Source organism: Echiichthys vipera, assembly GCF_963691815.1.
Source record: "Echiichthys vipera genome assembly, chromosome: 21".
NCBI classification, from domain to species: Eukaryota; Metazoa; Chordata; class Actinopteri; order Perciformes; family Trachinidae; genus Echiichthys; species Echiichthys vipera.
Window position 1 is genome coordinate 20,690,401 of NC_139846.1, and position 21,649 is coordinate 20,712,049.

At 42.2% G+C, this 21,649-nt stretch overlaps 1 protein-coding gene across 3 annotated transcripts in view; it reads left to right on the forward strand.

The window, feature by feature from the left end:
* The window catches only part of LOC310963228 (partitioning defective 3 homolog), a 365,271-nt gene that overhangs the window by 28,283 nt on the left and 315,339 nt on the right, over nt 1–21,649 (forward strand). For all 3 annotated transcript variants that reach the window (XM_083935934.1, XM_083935936.1, XM_083935935.1), the window contains exon 2: nt 13,615–13,716. In XM_083935934.1, the coding sequence (XP_083792060.1) occupies nt 13,615–13,716 (102 nt within the window). The remainder of the gene's footprint in view (nt 1–13,614; nt 13,717–21,649) is intronic.

Below are 21,649 nucleotides of genomic sequence, written 5' to 3' on the forward strand. Positions count from 1 at the left end.
GCTTTGCTGGTTGGAAACAACAGGGATTTATTTTGTTGCTCAGTTACAGTGAATGATGGTGTGTCTCTGTTGTGAATGAAATGCTCTAAGTAACATACTTGAAGGTGGCTCAACCATAACCTCTTCTTCCTAACTTGATATAGCTGACTGTGCAATCGTGTTGTTGCACATTGTATACATTTCATTTTAATTATAAAGAAATGGCACGCTGGAAAGTAATGATGGATAATTCTAATTGATAACTTCAAATTCTGTCACTGGTTCTTTAAATTAGCCCTCATACAATAACAATGCTCCAAGGCTGAGCAGATGGCCTGGATTGGACATCTCCCTCAGAGTCTGAGGCTTAAATGTCCTTTCAGTAACGTGACACCCTCACTCTCTGTTTCTGTTGGCTTGATTTCTGAGCATTTGAAACTGACAGACTCTTTATCAACCCGCTTAAGAAAATTGTCCTTTTGTGCTTTCCCGTCTGCTGGGAGGTCAGAGGTCAGGGTCACCTAGAGAACTGTGTCCCGTTGGCATTTTGTGTTCTGCACTTCAGTGGGGCAACTGAGACAGAATAATGGCACTTCTTAGGGCGCACTCACACTGTCTCACACCGCCTAGGCGCGGTACGCTTGCCGGCCTAGGCCCGTTTGGGAGAGGTGGACTTTTGTAAAGCACGTTTGCACATGTACGAGCACGAGCGTGCGTACGTGTACGAGCACGAGCACGAGCACGAGGCCTACAGCGGTTCTGACTCATTTTATGTGCGCCTGTTCGGACATATTCTTGCGAGGCACATGTAGCGTGAGTACAAACACACCTGGGCCACGGGGGGAGAAGGAGGGGGAGACAAGTACCCTAAAGCACGGGGCATGGTACGACTGGACAGTGCGCCCTTACTTGCTTACCTGCTTATCAAAGTCCTTTGGCTTTTAGGCATTTGTAAGCCATTTAACCATCATTTATTTTACAACTATGTTTATACCATAGGATGTCTTTCAAGCCAGGCATATATTATGTTTTATTTCATGTATATTTTGGCTTTATGATAGCAAACACATTCATGCTTATAATTGCTTACAATTAGACATGATTTCCTCTTTAGTGCACTCCATTTGCCAGATGATGCATGTTACTTTTCATGTCCCATATTCCCAAAAGTCTTTGATTTCCAAGACAATAAATGTGTGTAAAGTGTGTGTGTGCATGTTTGTGTGAAGCTCTCCCGCTGTTGCTAATGACCACTTATCTCAAATGGGATGAAAATGGCTAGCTGCCCAAACAAGCTACCTAACCTAGCTTTCTAGACAGATTGCTAATAAAAATGCTAATAAAAACATGACAAGGCAACATGCTAGCTGCTAATTTACTTTAAGTACAGACTGTGAGCTGTCTACAGTTCATGATCCAATCCTTGTTTATACATTTTTTCACTGGCTGAATAAAAGTTGTTTAAAAAGAAATAAGCATGACTACAGTAACCTACATGTTGTATCTTTATTGAGAAATGCATGTAAACATCTTCTGCCCACCCATGTGGCCATCATTTCTATATTTTAGGACCATCAGGAATAGATCATATTTAAAGGACCTGCTTTAAAATAATCCCCTAATTGATTTTAGTGCTCAGATTTTTAATCTGCAGTCTGTCATGCCCGTTAATCACTGGTACTTCCTGTCTGAAGTTTTGCTCTTAAATTGGCCTAATGATGTGTCATTATGAAACTCCTCAATGAGATCCTCGTGTGATAACGTCTGTTTTAATTTGTCAGTGAAACCTTCATCGCAGCAGCAGCTCCAGCTTCATGCTGAGCCATGAGGCAGCATGTCTGGCCTGTAAGCACGCACACACACACACACGCACGCACACACACGCACACACACACACACACACACACACACACAGTAGTCAGACCTGTTTTTTTTTTCTCTTGGTGTTTTTTATCCAGACCAGATGCTCTGCTTTGTATGTTGTAGTTATCATGAGGGGTAATATGTGCAGTAGTCGTGTGTGTGTGTGTGTGTGTGTGTTGTAGTCCTGGAGAAATAAGGTTTAGGGACTACAGATCCCCTACTCAAGTAGACCTCACAGCAGGGGAGACTACTACGGTTGTTCCAAGCATGCAACTCATCCCGAATCAGAAAGCTCGGTTAATCAGGTGCCACTTGTCTAAAGAATGGCTGTGCATTACTTATAGTGACTGTAGGACAGCTACAGAACAGTATGAGTCTACAGAGGATTTACAGTAGTCTCTGCTCTGGCTCAGTCTGGGAAGTTGTGGCAGATATGTGGAGGGTCCCTGTGTTAAGAGGCTGCAGGATTTGGCTTGGTGTTTGACAGGCTGGCCTGTATTACCAGCTTGATCTCTCGCTAACCCCTCTGCCACTAATACTGCCTCTCGTTTAGTGCACAGAGGGGAGAAGTGTTAACTGTGGGCCAAAAGAAATATACATATATCTCTTTTAGCCTTTCATTTGTGCCTGCGGTACAAACATCCATCCTACAAAGCCATTCATCTTGTAGTAGGCTATTTTAAAATGATGCTCCTCAGTACGAGGGAGCGTTTCTGCCAGTTGTGTGGGAAACTTTACGTTGTTTCCATTTGAAAAAGTAGCTGGGTCAGAATGATGCATTAGTTGTTGAATGAGCTGAAAGATGTATCATGAAGTTTGCTGTTTATGGGAACAATGACAGACATGAGTGAAGCAGCGCGGCAGTTTGAGACTTCATGCGCAAGCTTTCCTGAATGCCCGTTTGTATTTATAAAACTGTATTTAGTACTGAAGCTTCAGTTAAGCTGATCAGTCAAAGAACAAATGAAAAATACAAAAGATGATCTTGGCTGTCTCTCAGTGGCTCACCGCCAACTGAAGCAGAGCTGTAGTTACCTACAGGTCTATACAAAATTTGTTCTAGACAATATATAAATACTGTGTCACATCAACATAATAAAACAGAGCCCAGTGGCTCAGTGGTAGTGCGGGAGCCCCTTATACAGAGGCTAAAAGTTCTCGCTGCAGTGGCCAGGGTTTGACTCCGACCTGCGTCCCTTTGCTCCTTGTCATCCTCTCTCTCTCTCCTCCATTTCCTGTCCATCTTCAGCTTCACTTACTAATAAAGACATGAAAGGCCAAAAAAAATTAAAAAAACAAAAACACATAATGCTCGCGCGTTACTTATAGCTGATTATTTAGTTTCTATTTTAAATACAAATGCGAAAATGAAATGACATCATCAGTTAGCGATCACGTGATACCGAAAACAGCCAAGTGACACGAGTCGATTATCCTTCAGACTGGTGGAAAGGTTTTAAAAGTCTCCTCATCTCATCTCATCTTCAACCTCTTATCCGGGGTCGGGTCGCGGGGGCAGCAGCTTCAGCAGGGGACCCCAAACTTCCCTTTCCCGGGCCACATTAACCAGCTCTAACTGGGGGATCCCGAGGCGTTCCCAGGCCAGTGTGGAGATCTAATCTCTCCACCTGGTCCTGGGTCTTCCCCGAGGCCTCCACCCAGCTGGACGGGCCTGAAACACCACCTAGGGAGGTGCCCAGGGGGCATCCTTACTAGATGCCCGAACCACCTCAACTGGCTCCTTTCAAAGAGTAAAATGTGTAAAATTGAGATCCATTAATGCTTTAAACTAATTTAAACTATTCACAATAGTTTGTATATTTGTAGATCTGTTTTGTATTTGTAAATTATTTTCGTGAGTTTAAAAATCTTCTTTATTTATCTGTATTTGTGGAAGGTGGTGTTTACGTTTACAGATTACACGTTCACACAAATACTATTGAAGCATATCGATCCCCATACCAGTGCTGTTTCTTTGCATCGTGCTGTAAACTATGGACGTGCTCATGTGCATAATAGCATGCGGTTTGCCTCCGGTGTGTGCAGAGCTGCATTCATGTGTGTTGCGAGGTGTCATATTTCTCTCAGTGTTTTACTCTGCAGGTCACTTTGGGCAGCCAGGGCATCAATAATGCAGAGACCCTGGAGGTGACTTTGTCTCAGAGGAATACCAGTGTAAGGCTTCTATCACTATAGCCTATGACTGTCTGCCTACACAGACAGACTGGACTTACCCCACAGTTTGGGACTCATGTTTTCCAGAAGGAAGCAATTGTTATGCCCCGAAGGGACATGCTGTCCTTTTTAGTGAGCTAAAACAAACCTGGTAAACTCAACTGGATAATCAACTATTGTCTCCCACTGAGTTTGTCTCACCCTCAGCATACGATGTCAACCAGCCAACTCATCTTATAGGTCGATTAGAGCTAAAGAGCTTTATGAATTAACCGTGTCAGCTCCAAAGGGGGAAATTCGAACTGGATGACAAAAGCTGTGACCGTGACTATAGCAGAGTTTTCTAAATTCCTCATCCAGTATTTGTTTGCATGGTCAGCAAGTGTGGCAAAATATACTTGCCCAAAGTCCATTTTTACTTGCCCTCCTTAAGTAAATGAATCCCAAAAAAGGAGATGAGAAGGAAGTGAGATGGCTCAGTCCTTCCATCATCGGCTCCAAAAGTCGTGGTGTTTAATTAATTTTTTTTAATCCCTTTTTCTATCACAGGTAAGTGAGTTGCTTTTTTATTTTTATTTTAAATTTAGCCTGATGTGGCATTTAAGATTGACATAAAAGTGGTAGATTTATCAGGACACTGCTGTATAACGAGAATGAGCATTATTCGATGCTTTTGTTTGCATTTCATCAAAAGCACATTTGACTGCTGTTGCTTTTGAGGTGTGCTAGTATACATTATGTGTGTGTGGAGCATACGCACACCCATATACCCACTTCTCAGCCCTGAGTAGATACATTAATGACATTCATTATTACATTTTGCTGTGGTGAGGCACCCTCTTAAAAACTGAAAGGAAGTGCTACACCACATGTGGCCTTGTGGTTGTAGTTGTAGTAGCAGCAGCAGTAGCCTGCTACTGTCCTGGACGTATCTTCTATTTTGCATTTCTTTTACTTTGCCTGATAGCAACAATGAACATTTTGGCAAAGATAAGGAGCTAGGGAGGTGTGCGTGCATGTATGTGTGTGTGTGTGTGAAGAGAAGAGGCAGAATATTGTTTATGACTCACAGGGGAGAACATACCCTCCATAAATCACAGCCGTTATTGTGCTGCAGAGTGCAAACTCCAAAAGTGGGAGGTTGAGAGGTTGAACTACTGGCTTGAACTGGTGACAGGAGGCCTGTTCTCCCAGTGAGAGGTCAAAGCCTAATAGTGGTGCCTAAGCCCTTTGCTCAGGCAGTGAAAGATTGTGCAGGCCTCTCCAAATGACTTGTTGAGACTTTAGTGAGATTTTTAGAGAATTTGTCCAATAATAAATGCCCAAACCCATAACTTTTAGCTCTTGTGTTTACTTTAAATTCAAATTAAATTAAGTGTGCAGCATTTTAAGGATGGGGCTAAGACCTTTATTAGGGGTGAGTATGTGGTGCTGATGGAGACAAGGCCCACTGACTCCCAGAGCCAAACCTCAAGCATGGCCTGCTGCTGGCCAGTGGTTGTGGTACTATATCCATTGCCAGAACTGTTAAGATGTTGCCCAGAAGTTTGGGGTCAGGGTCTTATTGACCCATTCATGTAGGTGGTAGTGATGTACTAACTGAAGCACTACCCAGACATCTTCTGAGCTTTACACAAAACCATGTTTACTCAACCTCTACCTATCCAGCTGCTCTATTATTCTCCTCATAAATTATCACTTCAGTGTGGCCGGTCACCGTCACTGTATTAACAGATTAACACTTTATCATTTTAGTTCACTGTTTAAAGTTTTTGAGACATTTTATTTCCGAGGGGTTCAATGGATGTCTATGGAAAGGCTAGAGTGGATGATGTCATTAGAGGCTCTCTGATTTTCACTGAAGCATCTTTCTGCTAACGCAAGCACACAGCAAGTGATTTTCAGGTGTGTTAATCTGGGATTTAACAGTGGTTAAATCTAAGTGGGGTATAAAATTGCCATGCACAGATATTGCACGTCGCTCTGACTAAATAAATTGAAACATGCCAGTATAAAGGTTTTTTAATGTGTCGAAAACACCGATTGTATTGCACGTCAATGCCTTAAAAGCAGTGATAAGATTATGAACGCAGTATCATCCTTCCGTGACTTTTCCTTTGTCACCTGCTCACATACACATCTCTCACATTCTCTGTTTACAGAGCAGAGCTTGTTGATCACATCTGCCCTGTGAACTGCTGCTTGTGAAACTGCATCACCCGGCTTGTTTTCTCTCTTTACGGGATCATCTCGAAATGCTTGACATTCCCCAATTCTAACTAATGTGAAACCTGTTTGTGTATTATCTTTGCCAAAACCCACAAGTGTGTGTGTGTCCTGGCATCTCTTTTGTTTTGTGTGTCATACAAAGGTATTCCACTTTCCAAGCTTACTTACGTGACCTATAAACGTTTGGCAGCCTTTAAAAAGCCCTGACCCCGACGTGATTTGAACACGCAACCTTCTGATCTGGAGTCAGACGCGCTACCGTTGCGCCACGAGGTCCTATTCCAGCTTTAAAAATAATACATCTAGGCGCTGACATCCCCCCTGTGGGAATAGTAACACTTGAGGGGCTAATGCAGCAATCATAAAACACACACAGGCACATGTTCTCTCTTTCTCGCAGCCTCCTCCCTGGCTCCCTCCCTCAGATTCCTCCAGGGCATTGGTCTTTGTGTGGTCTTTGACAGGAACGGGCAACCCACTCTGGTACAAAGACACAGATAATGGGGTGGAGAGAGCTTTTGTCTGGGCTTATGTCGCCGGTGATTGTGTGACACAGAGAACAACTACCTCTCTGTTATCCCTCACCTTCCTCAGTGTATCAGATGGGGATATCTGATGAGAGTAGGGTGGTGGAATGTCACTCCAGACAAATGAAAACTATGAATGACTAAGTAAAGCTCACTAGTGATTAAACAGGTCACTGGGGCAGGAGCTAAATGCCAGGCAGAATATACACACTGGCACACCCTGCATATCTGCTCATATCTGCTCTGCTTAGTGCTAAAGTCTCTTAGCCTGCAGATCGGTTCAGTGCCAACATAGCAGGGATTATTCTGTGCCTGCATGCAAAGCCACCAGGACCCCTTTACTTGTCTTTTTTCTTGCATGTGCAATGTTCTTTTCTTGCATTTGCAATATTCTGCTACATGTGTAACCAGATATTCCATTTCCATACTCCCCATGTTGGGCTCCTTTTGCACTGCTGCTGCTCCGTTTGCTACACTCATGTCATTAAAGTGAAACCAAGCATGCTGTACATTCCTGTGCTGTTACATTTGGCAACTACTGGGAGACAATTGAAGCTACTCCCCTTACATTTGCACTTTATAGTAAGTTTTTGACTCCGCTTACGGTATTTGAAAGATGCTTTGAGGATACATTTTAGTAGTAGTGGTGACACTGTGTGATACTGTAGGACAGGGATGTTAATAATAATCACGCTCGATTATAAAGTTGTGAAGTACTCACAGTATGTTGCCATACCTGTGAAGTTTCATATACTACATTTTAATGTCTTCGCTGGAATCTAATGGTGTTATTGTGTCATGGAAATAAAAAAGCAGGCATTGCAATCCTGGTTTCATGATGCTTTAGCACTGTGAAGCACTATAGTTGATGTTGTTATTACCTTACCTGTTGTTAATACCTGGGCTGAGCATATCGACTAATACCAATCCGTCAATACTGTTAAATGAATAAACCATATACCTTGCCATGTAAGTGAAGGCATCAGGCTTGACACAAACATTAGCCTTGTTAAAAAAAGGTAACAAATTAACAGAGATATAAATGTACTTAAATTTTATTTATTAACAAATAAAGTGTACATTAGCAGCAAAAAGAAACATATAACACTTCCATGTAAAGTGCACCGCATACAGATATTTTAAAATGTAACATAAAATATAGCAGCTGCCTGAAACCCAACAAACAATGGCTTCATTAACTTGCTGTGTATATTAATAAAAGAGAAATGACTGGACTGGAATGCTGGATCGGCCTCATTCATCCAATATCCAATCCAGCTAATTAGTCAATATCGGAGCTGATCTCCAATCTGAGTATGGGATCGTTGCATCTCTAGTCGTTGTAAGGCTTAAACTTTGTACCTGACCTGAGAATCTTCGGCGCTGGAACACAATGTTTCACTTCACAAGACACTGATGTAACTTGAGAATCTTGATTGTCACATGCAATACTGGTTTCCACAGGTTTTCAGTAATCTTGCTTCCTGTTTGCAGTAAGGTGAACAGATACTGTATGTGCTGTTCTCACATTTCACTCAGCGTTTCGCCTCATACACACATGGCTCAGGTTGTCTAACAAAGCTGTACTTACTTACAATTGTACATGTCAGATATGTTTTCGTTTCCTGTGTTATTTGTCTTTTTGTTAATTAAAAAATGCAATGCATTGTCTGCTTTAAAAATGAGTTAGGTCGCACTCATTGTCCTTCCGTACCGTTTCACGGCTAAAGTCTAGTTCGTTTGACCAGTGTGAGTGCAAGCGTCCATGGCCCATTTGGGAGAGGTGGGCTTTTGTAAAGCATGTTTGCACGTGTACGAGCAAGAGCGTGCGCACGTGTACAAGCACGAGCACGAGGCCTACAGCGGTTCTGACGTCATTTTATGTGCGCCTGTTGGGACATAGAAAAAAAGAAGGACGGACCATGCGCGGACATTTAACAACAACAACAATGGCGACGAAAGGTTCACGTTGGTGTGATGCGGAGGTGGAGTGTTTACTGCAGATTTGGTCGGATGAAAATATTCAAAAACAGTCAACAAGACGCAAAAAAACTCTGAGGTCTATGGAAAGATTTGTAAACAAAGGGACGCATTGCGATGATGTCAATCAATGCGTGTGACGTGTTACGGCGTGATGACGTATGGACAGCAAGAAGCATTCGCGCGAGGCCCAGGTAGTGTGACTACAAACGGGCCTGGCCCGCAGGGGGAGGGGGAGAGGGAGAGGGAGAGGGGGACAAGTACCCTAAAGCACGGTACGGACGGACAGTGTGAGTGCGCCCTTAGTCACTCTGAGGACCTGAATAGTAATGGGGTGTTCATGTGGTCTGGGAAGGGAAAGCTCTTTCTCTCAAGTGACACTCGATTGCACACACAACAACAGTTTGGCCGTGGTGTGCTTCTAATGTGGGTTTTGTTCCTCTGATGCAAAATGACGAGACCATGGGAAAAATAACCTCAGGACCGAAATAGTGTTATTTGCATTTTTAGTCTGTTTCTGGAAAGGCCTTTACGTGATGAGAGTAGCAGTATTGTTTATGGATGCTTGATGATTATATGACACTGATCCTAATGAGAGAATCGTCTTTCAACTTGCAGTTTGAAGGCAGCCAGAAGTAATGTTCTGCTTAAAGATGGGTGAGCATGGCAGATAACGTGGGTCCTCTGAACAGAGTTTAGGTTTTGATTCAGTGCATGAAACCGTGTGTTGAAAAAAATATGCATTTGCAGTGGTAGAGAAATGCATGCAGAGTTACAAAAGTTAGAAAGCTACATGTATAGAGCCTATCTTGCACAAGGTGTTGATTTAGTGCTGCTGAATGTGCTGCCAACACTTCATCAACTCCATGACTATCCTCCCTTCCCGTTGTTACTGCACACTACAGAAATATAAATGACTCTGTCACAATATACTCTCTGTTGGGAGAATCTGCTCCCTCACGTTCTCTTCAGTCCATTCTTACTGGCTTCCATACTATGTGTGTTCAACATTTGATTAAGCCCATATGTGTTCAGATGTGATGAAAGTTCATTTCACTTTAGGTTGCTCCTAAACTACCACTAAACATATAAGTCAGATTTTCCATGTGTGCAAGCATATGTACTAGATATTAATCTTAAATAATTCAAGCACATAGGGCTGGGTGTTCAAAAAATTATGATACCACGACCAGTACCAGTACCAGTACCCTTAAAGTGATACTAATACCAATAAAGTACTTAATTTCAGATCACCCTACCATATTTTATGCATTTATATTTACCAGCCATACGTGCAGTGTGTAGTATAGCCATACTATCAAACAGTTTGGTGGCATCTCAGCCCGCTCACATACACTGAGCATGACATTACCGCCACGCCATGTGTTTTAGCTGCTGCCATAGTGGTCCAATCACACTAGAGCTATGATCAGACTCAAATAATTAGGCCGGATGGTACGTGAACCCGCATAGTTTCTGTCCAAACAAGCCAAGGCAGTATTTTTGGGCCCGAGCCTGATTTAAAAACCTGAACTTTCACTGCTTTTTTTTTTTTATCCAGAGTATGTTGATCACACATGGGTACACACACAGCCCATACAATATTCTTGACATTACAGGCTATAAGGTCTGAATTAAAAAAATTGACAGCAATAAAGCCGCATGAAGCTGACCCCATTCAAGCCTAAGGGATTTGAGAAAAATGACAGATTCAGGCAGCTTTAAATCACATATCGCATGAAATCAAAGAACGCTTGCAGTTGGAATTGGCTGCAAGTGAACCATACAAATGTATTTTTTTTAACCCAGATCTTGGTACAAAAGGGATCAAATGTCGGTATCATTTGACTGGAGCACTTTTGATACTACTTGGCACTGGGTTATTTCGGTTGATACCTAAAAGGTGTTGATGAGAACTGATCCTGAGCCCTAAAAGCACAGGGCTTCAGGACTCGAGAGAAAGAATGAACGCTACTTTGAAGTAGGTTAAAAGGGGAATGTGTGTTTTCTGTGAGCTGGATGGCTAAAATGACCAGCTGTGTCGTCCCAGGAGGTCTTACTAATACTTACAAGTATCCACCAGAGGAACTGGTGATGAATTCTCTGCTAATACTTTCGTGATAAAGAGTCTTTGAACTGATCGTTGTTGGCTTGCAGGAGGCAAAGCACCACTGATGTAAGGCTCCCTACATAATTCTAACCAAGTCAAATCTAAACAGTTGACCCCAAATGCTGTCCTTCCATCCCAAGTGCATGTCTGGGATTAAGTTAGGTGGCCAAGCTTCTCTCAGAATCATATTTGTTCCTCATAATCCATCCGAGGAACAAGTTTGGAAGAGGACCATGCCAAACGGACATGGGGCGTGTCAACATTTGAACATTTAACCGTTTTTTCTTCTGTTTAATGTTGAGAGTCAGTGTGTGGTTTGTAATGACTTCCAGAGATGGGGAACTTTTGCTTTCTCTCTTCTTCTGGATTGTATAGTAGTAGATAGTATGGTGTATATATAGTGTTTGCAATTTTTAATGTTCCATTATTCATACTTGTACATGTAAACGATTCTTTCTTTGCTCCTGATTTCTTGTCTTGTCTTTCGCGAACGTCCCTGATAAACTTGCCTTCTTTTCCCTCCTAACAACCCCAGAAGGAGGAAGGAAGGAGAAGGAAGGAAAATACCACACAGTTATTCCCCTCATGATTTGGATCGTTTTGCCTGGTGAACCGCATTGGAGTTCAGTACAAAAAAGCTGTGCATGAAGGCATTTCACCACAGACCCAAAGACAGCTCAGCTTTTGAGGAGAAGAGACAGAGGGAGGGAAATAGAGTTAGAACAAAATACAGACCAAAGAGTGAGGAGAGTCTTTCCAAACATGAGGAAGGAGCAAGGACAGTCACTGAGCTGAGTGGTTTCTCATTAGCCTTCTGTCTGACTGAGAGAGAACAGGGAGGAGGGCAAAGGACACAGGGAGGGAATGAGAAGATTTTATTTTCATATCGAGAGAGAGAGAGAGAGAGAGAAAGAGAGCGAGAGAGAGACAGAGAAAGAGAGCGAGAGAGACAGACAGAGAGAGCGAGAGAGAGACAGAGAGACGGAGAGAAAGAGAGAGAGGGAGAGAGAGAGAGAGAGAAAGAGAGCGAGAGATAGACAGAGAGACGGTGAGAGAGACAGAGAGACGGAAAGAGAGAGAGAGAGAGAGAGAGAGCGAGAGAGAGACGGAGAGAAAGAGAGAGAGAGAGACAGAGAGACGGTGAGAGAGAGAGAGAGAGAGAGAGAGAGAGAGAAAGAGAGAGAGACAGAGAGACGGTGAGAGAAAGAGAGAGAGAGAGAGAAAGAAAGCGAGAGAGAGAGACGGAGAGAGAGAGGGAGAGAGAGAGAGAGAGAAAGAGAGCGAGAGAGAGACAGAGAGACGGTGAGAGAGACAGAGAGACGGAAAGAGAGAGAGAGAGAGAGAGAGAGAGAGAGAGAGAGAGAGAGAGAGAGAGAGAGAGAGAGACAGACAGAAAAGGAAGACATGATGATAACTTCAATCTGTAACTTGGTCCATATATTTCTCTTCATGACTACAAACATGTTGACTACAAAATCACTGTATCCATCAATAGTTCCATAAATAAAAATACATGATTTTTATTCTTTTGAGGGGCTGTATAATATATAGAGATTTAAGATGAGCTATCCCTCATTATATAACCAAGTCTTTACAGGACATATGGACATGTAATTACACATTTACACTCCTCAAACCATTTAACTGTCTGTGTAGTACACGGCATACTGTACAGTATCTGAGTGGGCCATGTGTGTGAACATCATAAACTTAACTATTATAACATACATAGTTGAAGAAAAGCATTTATTGAAATGTCGTATTGTATTGATTCCATTGTGTATGATGCACGGAGCTAATGTACGACTTTATCTATACTACATGCTCTACATGGATGTATTATTATCATTACACATATGTATCATGTCTGACCACATCTGAATCCGATCACTGTCCACTTATATCTTTTCTGCACTACAGGTCTGTTTATACCTGTTTCAACAGTCTACTGCATGTTGACATCATATACACCCGTTCACATGTCTGCTTACATCTGATACACGCATGTCTTTCTACATCTCACGCCGACGATGTTCTTCGTATCTAACTCTGTGACTGGATTGTAACCTGTACTAACACACTAACATCCTGACACTTATTCTACCTGTACTAACACACTAACATCCTGACACTTATTCTACCTGTACTAACACACTAACATCCTGACACTTGTTCTTCTCTCACACTTTATTCTTGTTGTTAGGATAAAATGTTTTTGTATAGTTGCACTGTCGTTATTTGCTGCTCTGTGTGCCCTGAATTGCCCTCCGGGGACAAATAAAGTTTTTTGAATTGAATTGAATTATGTATGAATCAATGATATTCATATGCTGATTGCAAAATGGCGATGCCAGTTTTGAACTGAATGGGTGATTGAAATGTAACTATAAGAAGTGATGAATATTACATTGTGCCTGTGCCATTCTCTATTCTATTCACACATGGAGGAATGTATGAGCCATATGCTTACGTTGCAGGCCAACCAGCAGGGGATTAAAATATTTCATAACTGCTATCATGATGTCAATCCATAACCATGTCAGAGCCAATGTGTGCCAGCTGACTGGATCATTATGTGAACCACTCCGCTGATTCCTAAGGAGACACAAGCTGCTAATTCCTTTGGCCTGGCAGGCAGTGCTAACATGTTGTATGGCTTTACTCACATAAGGCTTCAAATAAGTCCGTACAGTGCAAATCAAGCTGATCTCATTACTGAGCTAATACAGTCTCTCTATTTTCTCCTTCCAGGACCCCGGCTACTGGGTCCATGTGCACAGGTTGGAACATGGTGATGGAGGCATTTTGGACCTGGATGACATGCTGTGTGATGTGGTGGATGACAAGGACAGGGTGAGTCAAAGTGTGTGTGTGAAAATGGGGAGTATGTGTTTGCATATTTTTATTTTTTAAGTTGTTCATTTCCCCAAACTGTCATTTCCTGTTTGGCCACTTCTTCTTATGTCCACTCTCCCTTTGCTTGTATTTAAATAGCTCCGGTTGTGTGTGCACTCTCTGAGCACATAGCTTTGGCAGCACTACAGATAGTTTCACTCACATGTGCTCACGATTACACCTGTCTGCTTTTACTGTCTCATCATCACTAAAACAGTACAGAACACTCGACCACTACACCCCACCATGCTTTCTGCTTAATCCTTTCCACCTACAGACAGTGCTACATTGCTTTCATGTGTGTGGAGGGTTGAATGATAAAGTGCAGTCTTCTGTGTTGCATTCGAGGCTCCACTTTGATGTGTGTGTGTGTGTGAATTATGTTTCCAGTGTAAGAGTTTGTGGGCAAAATCTATGTCAAAGGCAGCATGATATCACACTACCCAGCCCTAACCACGAGACCAACTGTAAATGATTACCCACAATCCCACTGCCCATTGCTTCCCATGGGAGCAGTGATGACTACACCTGAGTCACTAGCTGTTTGGCTTTAATGTCCGGCCAGTTAGTGCACCATAACCTGTCTGATTGAAATGATTGTTAGCTAGTTATCAGTTCATTTTAATTCAGCACATTTGCTTATAATAAAATGTAACAGACAGGACTTCTATACAACATTGATAGTGTGATATCAGTGATTTATCTGGTATTTTCATCATCACTTCAAATATATATATATATATATGCTTAAAGCCAACAGGGCCACCATGATGTATCCTCTAGATGTTGATGAAATGTGAGTTCCTACTGAAAGTGTAATATCTGATTCTTGTCTGCCGTTCTCTGAGGATATCTGCGGGTTTTGGAGGCACTGCTATCGTGTGAAATCTGAAAATGTATGCTGGTGTTTCATGTTGAAACATGTCTCTTGTGACATCGAAGGTTAAAAGTTCAGCGAGATGTGAATCGATCTGTGGTCCGTTCACACATGCTTTTTGTTTTCTTGTGTGCATTTATGCATAAAATAGAAACTGCGTGTATGAGAGAGAGTATGTGTCCATGTGCATCTACACGATTTACAATGATTATGTGGCAGGTGCCATGGTTACACATCAGGTGGGATCAGTGCTGGGAGCAGCTGTTTTGCACCTGCTGTCTGAAGCACTCCTTTCTCCTCTCCTCTCCTCTCGTCTCCTCTCGTCTCCTCTCCTCTCGTCTCGTCTCCTCTCCTCTCCTCTCCTCTCCTCTCCTCTCCTCTCCTCTCCCCTCCTCTCCCCTCCCTTTTCAATATCTCTCCTTTCCTCTTCTTTTCAGTATCTTCCATTTGTTCTTATGCTGTGAATATCTGCTCCCTCTGGTGGTTGTGTAGGCTTTTTACATCCTGCTGCTGATAGAAAACTGAATGACACAATTGTATTGCCTAACCAAGCACCCTAACAGCTGATTTTTGATTATTTGTGTATCACTCTCATCAGTTTAGTCTTACAGTAATTGGGGTTATGTTACTGCTATGTAGTGTACTATAGGTCTGTATCATATTCTCAGACCGTCAACATTATCAGCCTAAAACATAAACCGTAATTGTACGGTCACGATCGGTACTGTAGTAAAACTCTGTTAGTAGTTGTGGTCAATGACACAGCGTGCATAGCTCAGCTTGATGTGTTACGAGACAACTAACTTCACACCGCGGGAACAGCCCTCTGTCTCTGTGTGTGTACACACATGATCTTATCTCTCTCTGTGTGTGTGTGTGTGTGTGTGGGTGCTTGCTTCTTTGTGTGTCTATAGTTGTTAGTAGTAAATCCAGTCCATCCAGTTCTTTCCATCAGTTACTGCCTCCATCCCCATTTCACTCTTCAAACTGGCAGGAGCACAGTTAACTGTTACTTTTAACCCATTAACACAGCGCTGTATTTGTATGCATTGGGCTGTGCTGGACTTTAAGGAAGTCTCAGAATAAACTCAAGTGTATTCTCACACTTATGTGCTTAAAACTTCATTTCATTTTCATATCAACTGATATTGGTAATATATATATATATTTTTTTACATTGTTGTACTTTGTTTCTTAGTTAGTTGTAGTTTTATGCCGTTTTTGTTATAATATTATGTGTGGCCTCCATTTGTTGCTTACCGATCCTTGAGCCTTGTGGTAACACTTTCAACCACATGCAAATATTTCAACGGTGTTAAAGTTCACATATAATCTAAGAAAGAGTCCATTAAGCCATAACCAGCTGAAGTGATAGCTGTTCACGACAGTCAATTAGGGCGCACTCACACTGTCCATCCGTACCGTGCCCAAACAGTTTTCACGGCTAAAGTCTAGTTCGTTTGACCAGTGTGAGTGTGACCGTACCGTGCCTAGTTGCGGCATTCTTGCCGGCCACGGACCGTTTGGGAGAGGTGGGCTTTTGTAAAGCACGTTTGCACATGTACGAGCACGAGTGTGGGCACGTGTACGAGCATGAGCACGAGGCCTACGGCGGTTCTGACGTAATTTTATGTGCGCCTGTTCAGACATAGAAAAAAAGAAGGAGGGACCATGCGTGGTTATTAAAACCATGGCGGTGAAAGGTTCACGTTGGTGTGATGCGGAGGTGGAGTGTTTACTGCAGATTTGGTCGATGAAAATATTCAAAAACAGTCGACAAGATGCACAAAAACTCAGAGGTCTACAGAAAGATTTGTAAACAAAGCGACGCATCGCTATGCGTCTGATATTTTACGCCATGATGACGTATAGGCAGCAAGAAGCATTCGCGCGAGGCCCAGGAAGTGTGAGTACGAACAGGCCTGGGCCGTGGGGGGAGAGGGAGGGGGAGGCAAGTACCCTAAAGCACGGGGCACGGTACGGACGGACAGTGTGAGTGCGCCCTAAGTACTACAACATTCAGGTGTATTCAGAGTTTTAAGGTATGCTATCTGTTAGTAATTCATTGTCCTTTGCATTCCTAGCTGTTGATTTAATGGTAGACATTTCTGTAGTTGAGTAGCTGATGAGCTGTGAAGTCTTGTGGCATTTCTTCAAACAGTTGACGGCCCAGGTCATTGGAGTGAGTCCAGTCCTTAAACATCATTGACCCGGACATGATTTGAACACACAACCTTCTGCTCTGGAGTCAGTTATAGAACTGCCACAGTTGCACCACAAGACCCTATGCATGACCTCTATCCCTTACCCAAGTTGACATTACATGGTTTACATTGAGACCTATTTCAACTCTGTACAGCTTCCTGCCTTTCATGCTGCCTGCTCCCTCAAAAAGCAGTGGGTCAGACTGGACTGGGGTCCCTGCACACATATAATCTGAACACTTAACACACACTGTTATAAGGTGTCAGTGTCAGCTTTGCCGCTGCAGATGGGCAGCATATGTTGTTTTTGCAGCTGATAAACAAAACATTTATATTTTCTTAGTTCTTCTATTAGTTTCTCCCACTAAGATCATGCTTCGCTTGCGCCTGATCAGTTTATCAGTACTTTGAATGTTAAGTCCTATATTGTGTATTACATGTGTATGAAGTACAGCCTATATCATACATCAACTGCAATTTTACTGGTCTCTTCTTTAACCACCTTGTCTCTGTTTCACTCTTTTCCTCTTTCTTTCAAAGGAATTCCCCTTTAAACTTTACATCAGACTGATACTCCCTACCCTATATTTACTGAGTGCTCATGTCCACTATTGGTGTTTGTGCTGTAACGGTTTCTGTCACGTTTACAGTGAGTGTAAATAAATGATCTCACTGCAGTGACATGGAGAGAAAACAGAGCAAACAACTTTTCAAGTTTCGGTGACTTTACTGTTGGGAGTACCCAAGCTGTGTGTGTGTGTGTGTGTGTGTGTGTGGGGGGGGGGGGGGACGACGACGACGACTGTCTGGCTCCGGTTCAGCTGTCAGATTGTCATTCTTTGATTCATATGGAGTCATAGAGCTGCATGCTGCAGCCTGCCTGTTCCTGTTACACAGATTGTCACATCTGATCTAACTTCTCACATGCAGCAGGAATATGAGAGTGTATATGTGCACTTGGTTAGTCTTGGTTTGCGTTCTGTGTTACATAAACATCCCTCTTGCTGTTCCAAGGTTGGTTCTTGTGAAGCGGAGGTCTATGCCTTGATTTCTCTCCTTATAAAGATAATTCTGACGAAACAATGATGTGTGTTTGGGATTTCTTTGCTCAGATAACAGAGGTTCGGGAGATGCAATTCTTTGAGCAGGCTGAAAACAAGAGCACAAATACAGGATCTTTAAGTTCCCTTTTGTCTGTCCATGATGTCCCAACACTACCTGTAGTATTGTATCCGTCACTATTTATGCGTTAAGTGTAATGTGTGCTTGAGTAATAGTAATAGATTTCCAAGGCTTCATGATGTTTATTAGCGGTTGCCACACATGCTTTTTGGTGCACTACTGCCACCAGTTGGACTGAAGTGTGAACTAGTAGTAGCAGTAGTAGTAGTAGTAGTAATAATTGAATCTAGATCTGTAGGGTGATTTCTATACAAATGTGTGTCTGTGACCTCTTCACTTTGCTGTACCAACTCAGGATGTGTGGAAGCTTTACTGAGGACCTTGTGGTGAGACGGCGAAGCCTCTGACTCCAGGTCACAAGGATGTGTCTTAAAGTTACATCAGGGTCAAATATTTCAGGTTTAGAACAAGCTGTGGATTTTAAAAATACAGGTCATATAATATCCATATCGACGTGTTTCAGATAGCAGCACACTGTGAAACGTAACAACCTTTAGTGTGTTTAAGATGAAAAAGTACCATAAATCGAACGAAATAGTAAATGAGGTGTGAGGGTTAGGGGTATCATTAGAAACACTAACTACATGCTTCATATCTACAGCAGAGGCAAGGCCTGCTGCCAAACTAAGCCAAAGACATAACCTCCTTGGTGGTGGTAAGAATAATACCACCAAGTACAATTTTAAGGATGCTTCACACCAGAATGTATTTGGAAATTAATGTTTATTTCTTAGCACAGCCATGTGAATACAAATACGGAGACGTGTTTTTCAGATGATAGTAGAGACCGTAGTCTCTTGTCTGTGTTACATGGACAGCTTTAGACACTGCTGCTAATTTCAAAGGGACTATCAGCAGGACTAAATGAGCCCCTGGCCAAATGACAAACTCATACAGTCAATCAAGAGTGTCTAGAAAGGAGGTTGTAAACTTTCATCTAGCTCAAGAGCCTTAGGTTACACTTAAGAAAATTCAGTCAGTGTAAAAAAAAAACCTCTGATAGCTATGAAATGGCTGTGATACAGACACTTCATCCATACACCAGATGGCAATCCGGCTATTAACATGACTCCTGGTTAGGAGATGGCCTTAGGTAAGAAATTCACAATATGGGTTTGCTGAAATGAGTTTATAAAGGGATGAAATGGGCGTGATATGGCCAATTAGATCAAAGTAGATTAAACTTTAATGGTCATGGCAAGGAAATTGGGCTGTTGCATTAACATTTAAAATGGAATATAAAACTTCTAAACTGTTGTTGGGAAAGACAAACTCATTGTGTGACACAGTTGCATACTTGATTCCTGTAATTAAGTCCTTTGAATGCGTGGTATAAGAGTGTGAGTGTCGGACTAATGTGTTCACACGCACACTTCAAAAAGCCTCTTTACATTTGTCTGTGCCCCATTTCACTTGTCTTGCTTAGTATGCAAGTTGCTATCTCGTTATTTTGTTGAAAATAAAATCCTATACTCAGAAATATGATTGTGATTTGGTATCAGGTCAAGAAGTATTTAGGTGAAACCTCCTGTGTGTCACGCTTCAGCCCAACATGGGGAAACCAGTTTTTCCCTCCGCGCAGAGCAGACCCTGGTTTTGAGAAGGTTTAAAAACAATAGGGGATCTCATGGGATCAGATGGTGGGATTTTGATGTCATTTGAAGAGTTAACTACCAGGTGTGATATTCCAAACAAACATCAATTTAAATATTTGCAGGTGAGAAATTTTATCACATCTTCTCAAAACCAGTGTTTGTCGATCCCCCCGTTGTCCAATTCGTAAATGGAAATGGAAATGAAAAAGGATTGCTATGGAAAGGGAATTATCTCCAGACTATATAACATGTTAGCGGAGGGATCCCCCGAGTGTTCATTAAGGAAACTTGATGCCTGGAGGGAAGATTTACAAAAGGACTTGCCCTCAGAGGACTGGGAAAAAGTGTGTCCTGAAGCACAAATACAAACTACCAATACTCGTCTCAGAGTACTCCAATATAATGGGGTAATGAGGACAAAGTATGTGACACCAGAAAAACTTAGTGAGTATAACGATACTGTCCCAGACCTGTGTATCAGGTGTGGAGAGGAGAAGGGGACGTTCTTTCACTGTGTTTGTAATGTCCAACAGTTTTGGCAAGAGATTAAACAAGCTTTAGAGACTGTACAAGGTATAAAACTAGTTCTTGACCCTAAACGACTTATTCTAGGGTTATATAATTTCATGCTGGGGGGTTATAGGGTTAAAGGGTTATAGAATCATGTCTAGAAAAATAATCACTGCCCTGTATTTATGTTTACTGCTTGCAAAAAGAGTCATAGCACTCTCATGGAGGAGTACCAGTAAACCAAAACTCATCAACTGGGTTAAGGAAATATCCACAACTGTACCATTATAAAAGAAAAACTTCTACTATTTCAAAACATAAGGGGTCATTTTATGGAATATATGGAGAGGGGGGATTTAAGTAATGTGGGGAATGAAGCTGACGAGGCGTAGCTGTCGGTAGTCCTTTGCAGAGATCCAAAGTAATTTCTTTTCTTTCGATATTTGATTTCTTTATTCTGTACTTATACTTTACATCTTAATTATTTTTTTTGATCCACGCACAAAAGTGAAATAAGTGTTGCTCTATGTTATCTCATAAATACCTGACTTGTAAAGAAGGACAATTTAACTGCTGGACAACCATTAAGTTAACCCTGACGTCTTCCTTGATGTGAGAGCACTCTTATTTTTGTATATTTATGAATTTTGAAAACATTGTGAAAATTCAATAAAGATAATGTTGGGGGAGAAAAAAAAAGGAGCTTGATAACAGGTAAATGAAGGTTATTTGAGGAGTGGTCCCTTGGTGTAGTCTGGATCTCCCTATTAACATAGATGAGCCTAAGCAAGCCTGTCCCGTGGGCTTAATGAGTGCAAGGGCGAGGGGTGAATTCTCAAGAGTGATTAACGGAAACATGCTTGTCACAGCAGAAGCATCAAAATCAGCGGTTCAGTGTAGTGTGTTTTACAGCAGGTGCATTTAGGTGTGGAACTGCAGGTCAATGAACATTGCAGTGACACTTGTGAACCACAAAGAGGCACTCAAGCCCAAGTTATAGTAGTCCGCCTGCACGCCGCCTGCTGCACAGAATCTGCATATCCTTTCTGTGTTGGAGTTGATACCAGCCTCAGAATAACAGGCACAGGTTTCTTTTTTTCTTGAGAGAATAACAAAAATGCCAAAAACCTATAGGAAGCAAAGAAAGGGAAAGAGAAATCTTAATTGAACCTAACTGAACCGTCTATATCTGACTGTGTCCTCTATTTCTGCTAATTCTGCCTGTTTATAATGAGGACCACTTCCATGGCCCCTGTGGTTGAGCTCCTTGGACAATTGGCGTTTTCTTGGCCTCTGAAGTTGGCATTACCATGGCAACAGCGGATGGGTGCCAATTGGGCACCTGTGCTGGGTCGAGTTCAAGCTGTGAGTGAAATTAGCCAAGGCTAAAGCAGGGTCCCAGCAGCTGCCCCCTGGTACCAGAACACTGCCAGGGGAAATCAAAGACTAATTACTCTGTTTGTCTGTGCTTGTGTGTATGTAAGTATGTCTCTGGGTTTTGTGTTTGTGTGTATTTGTGAGTG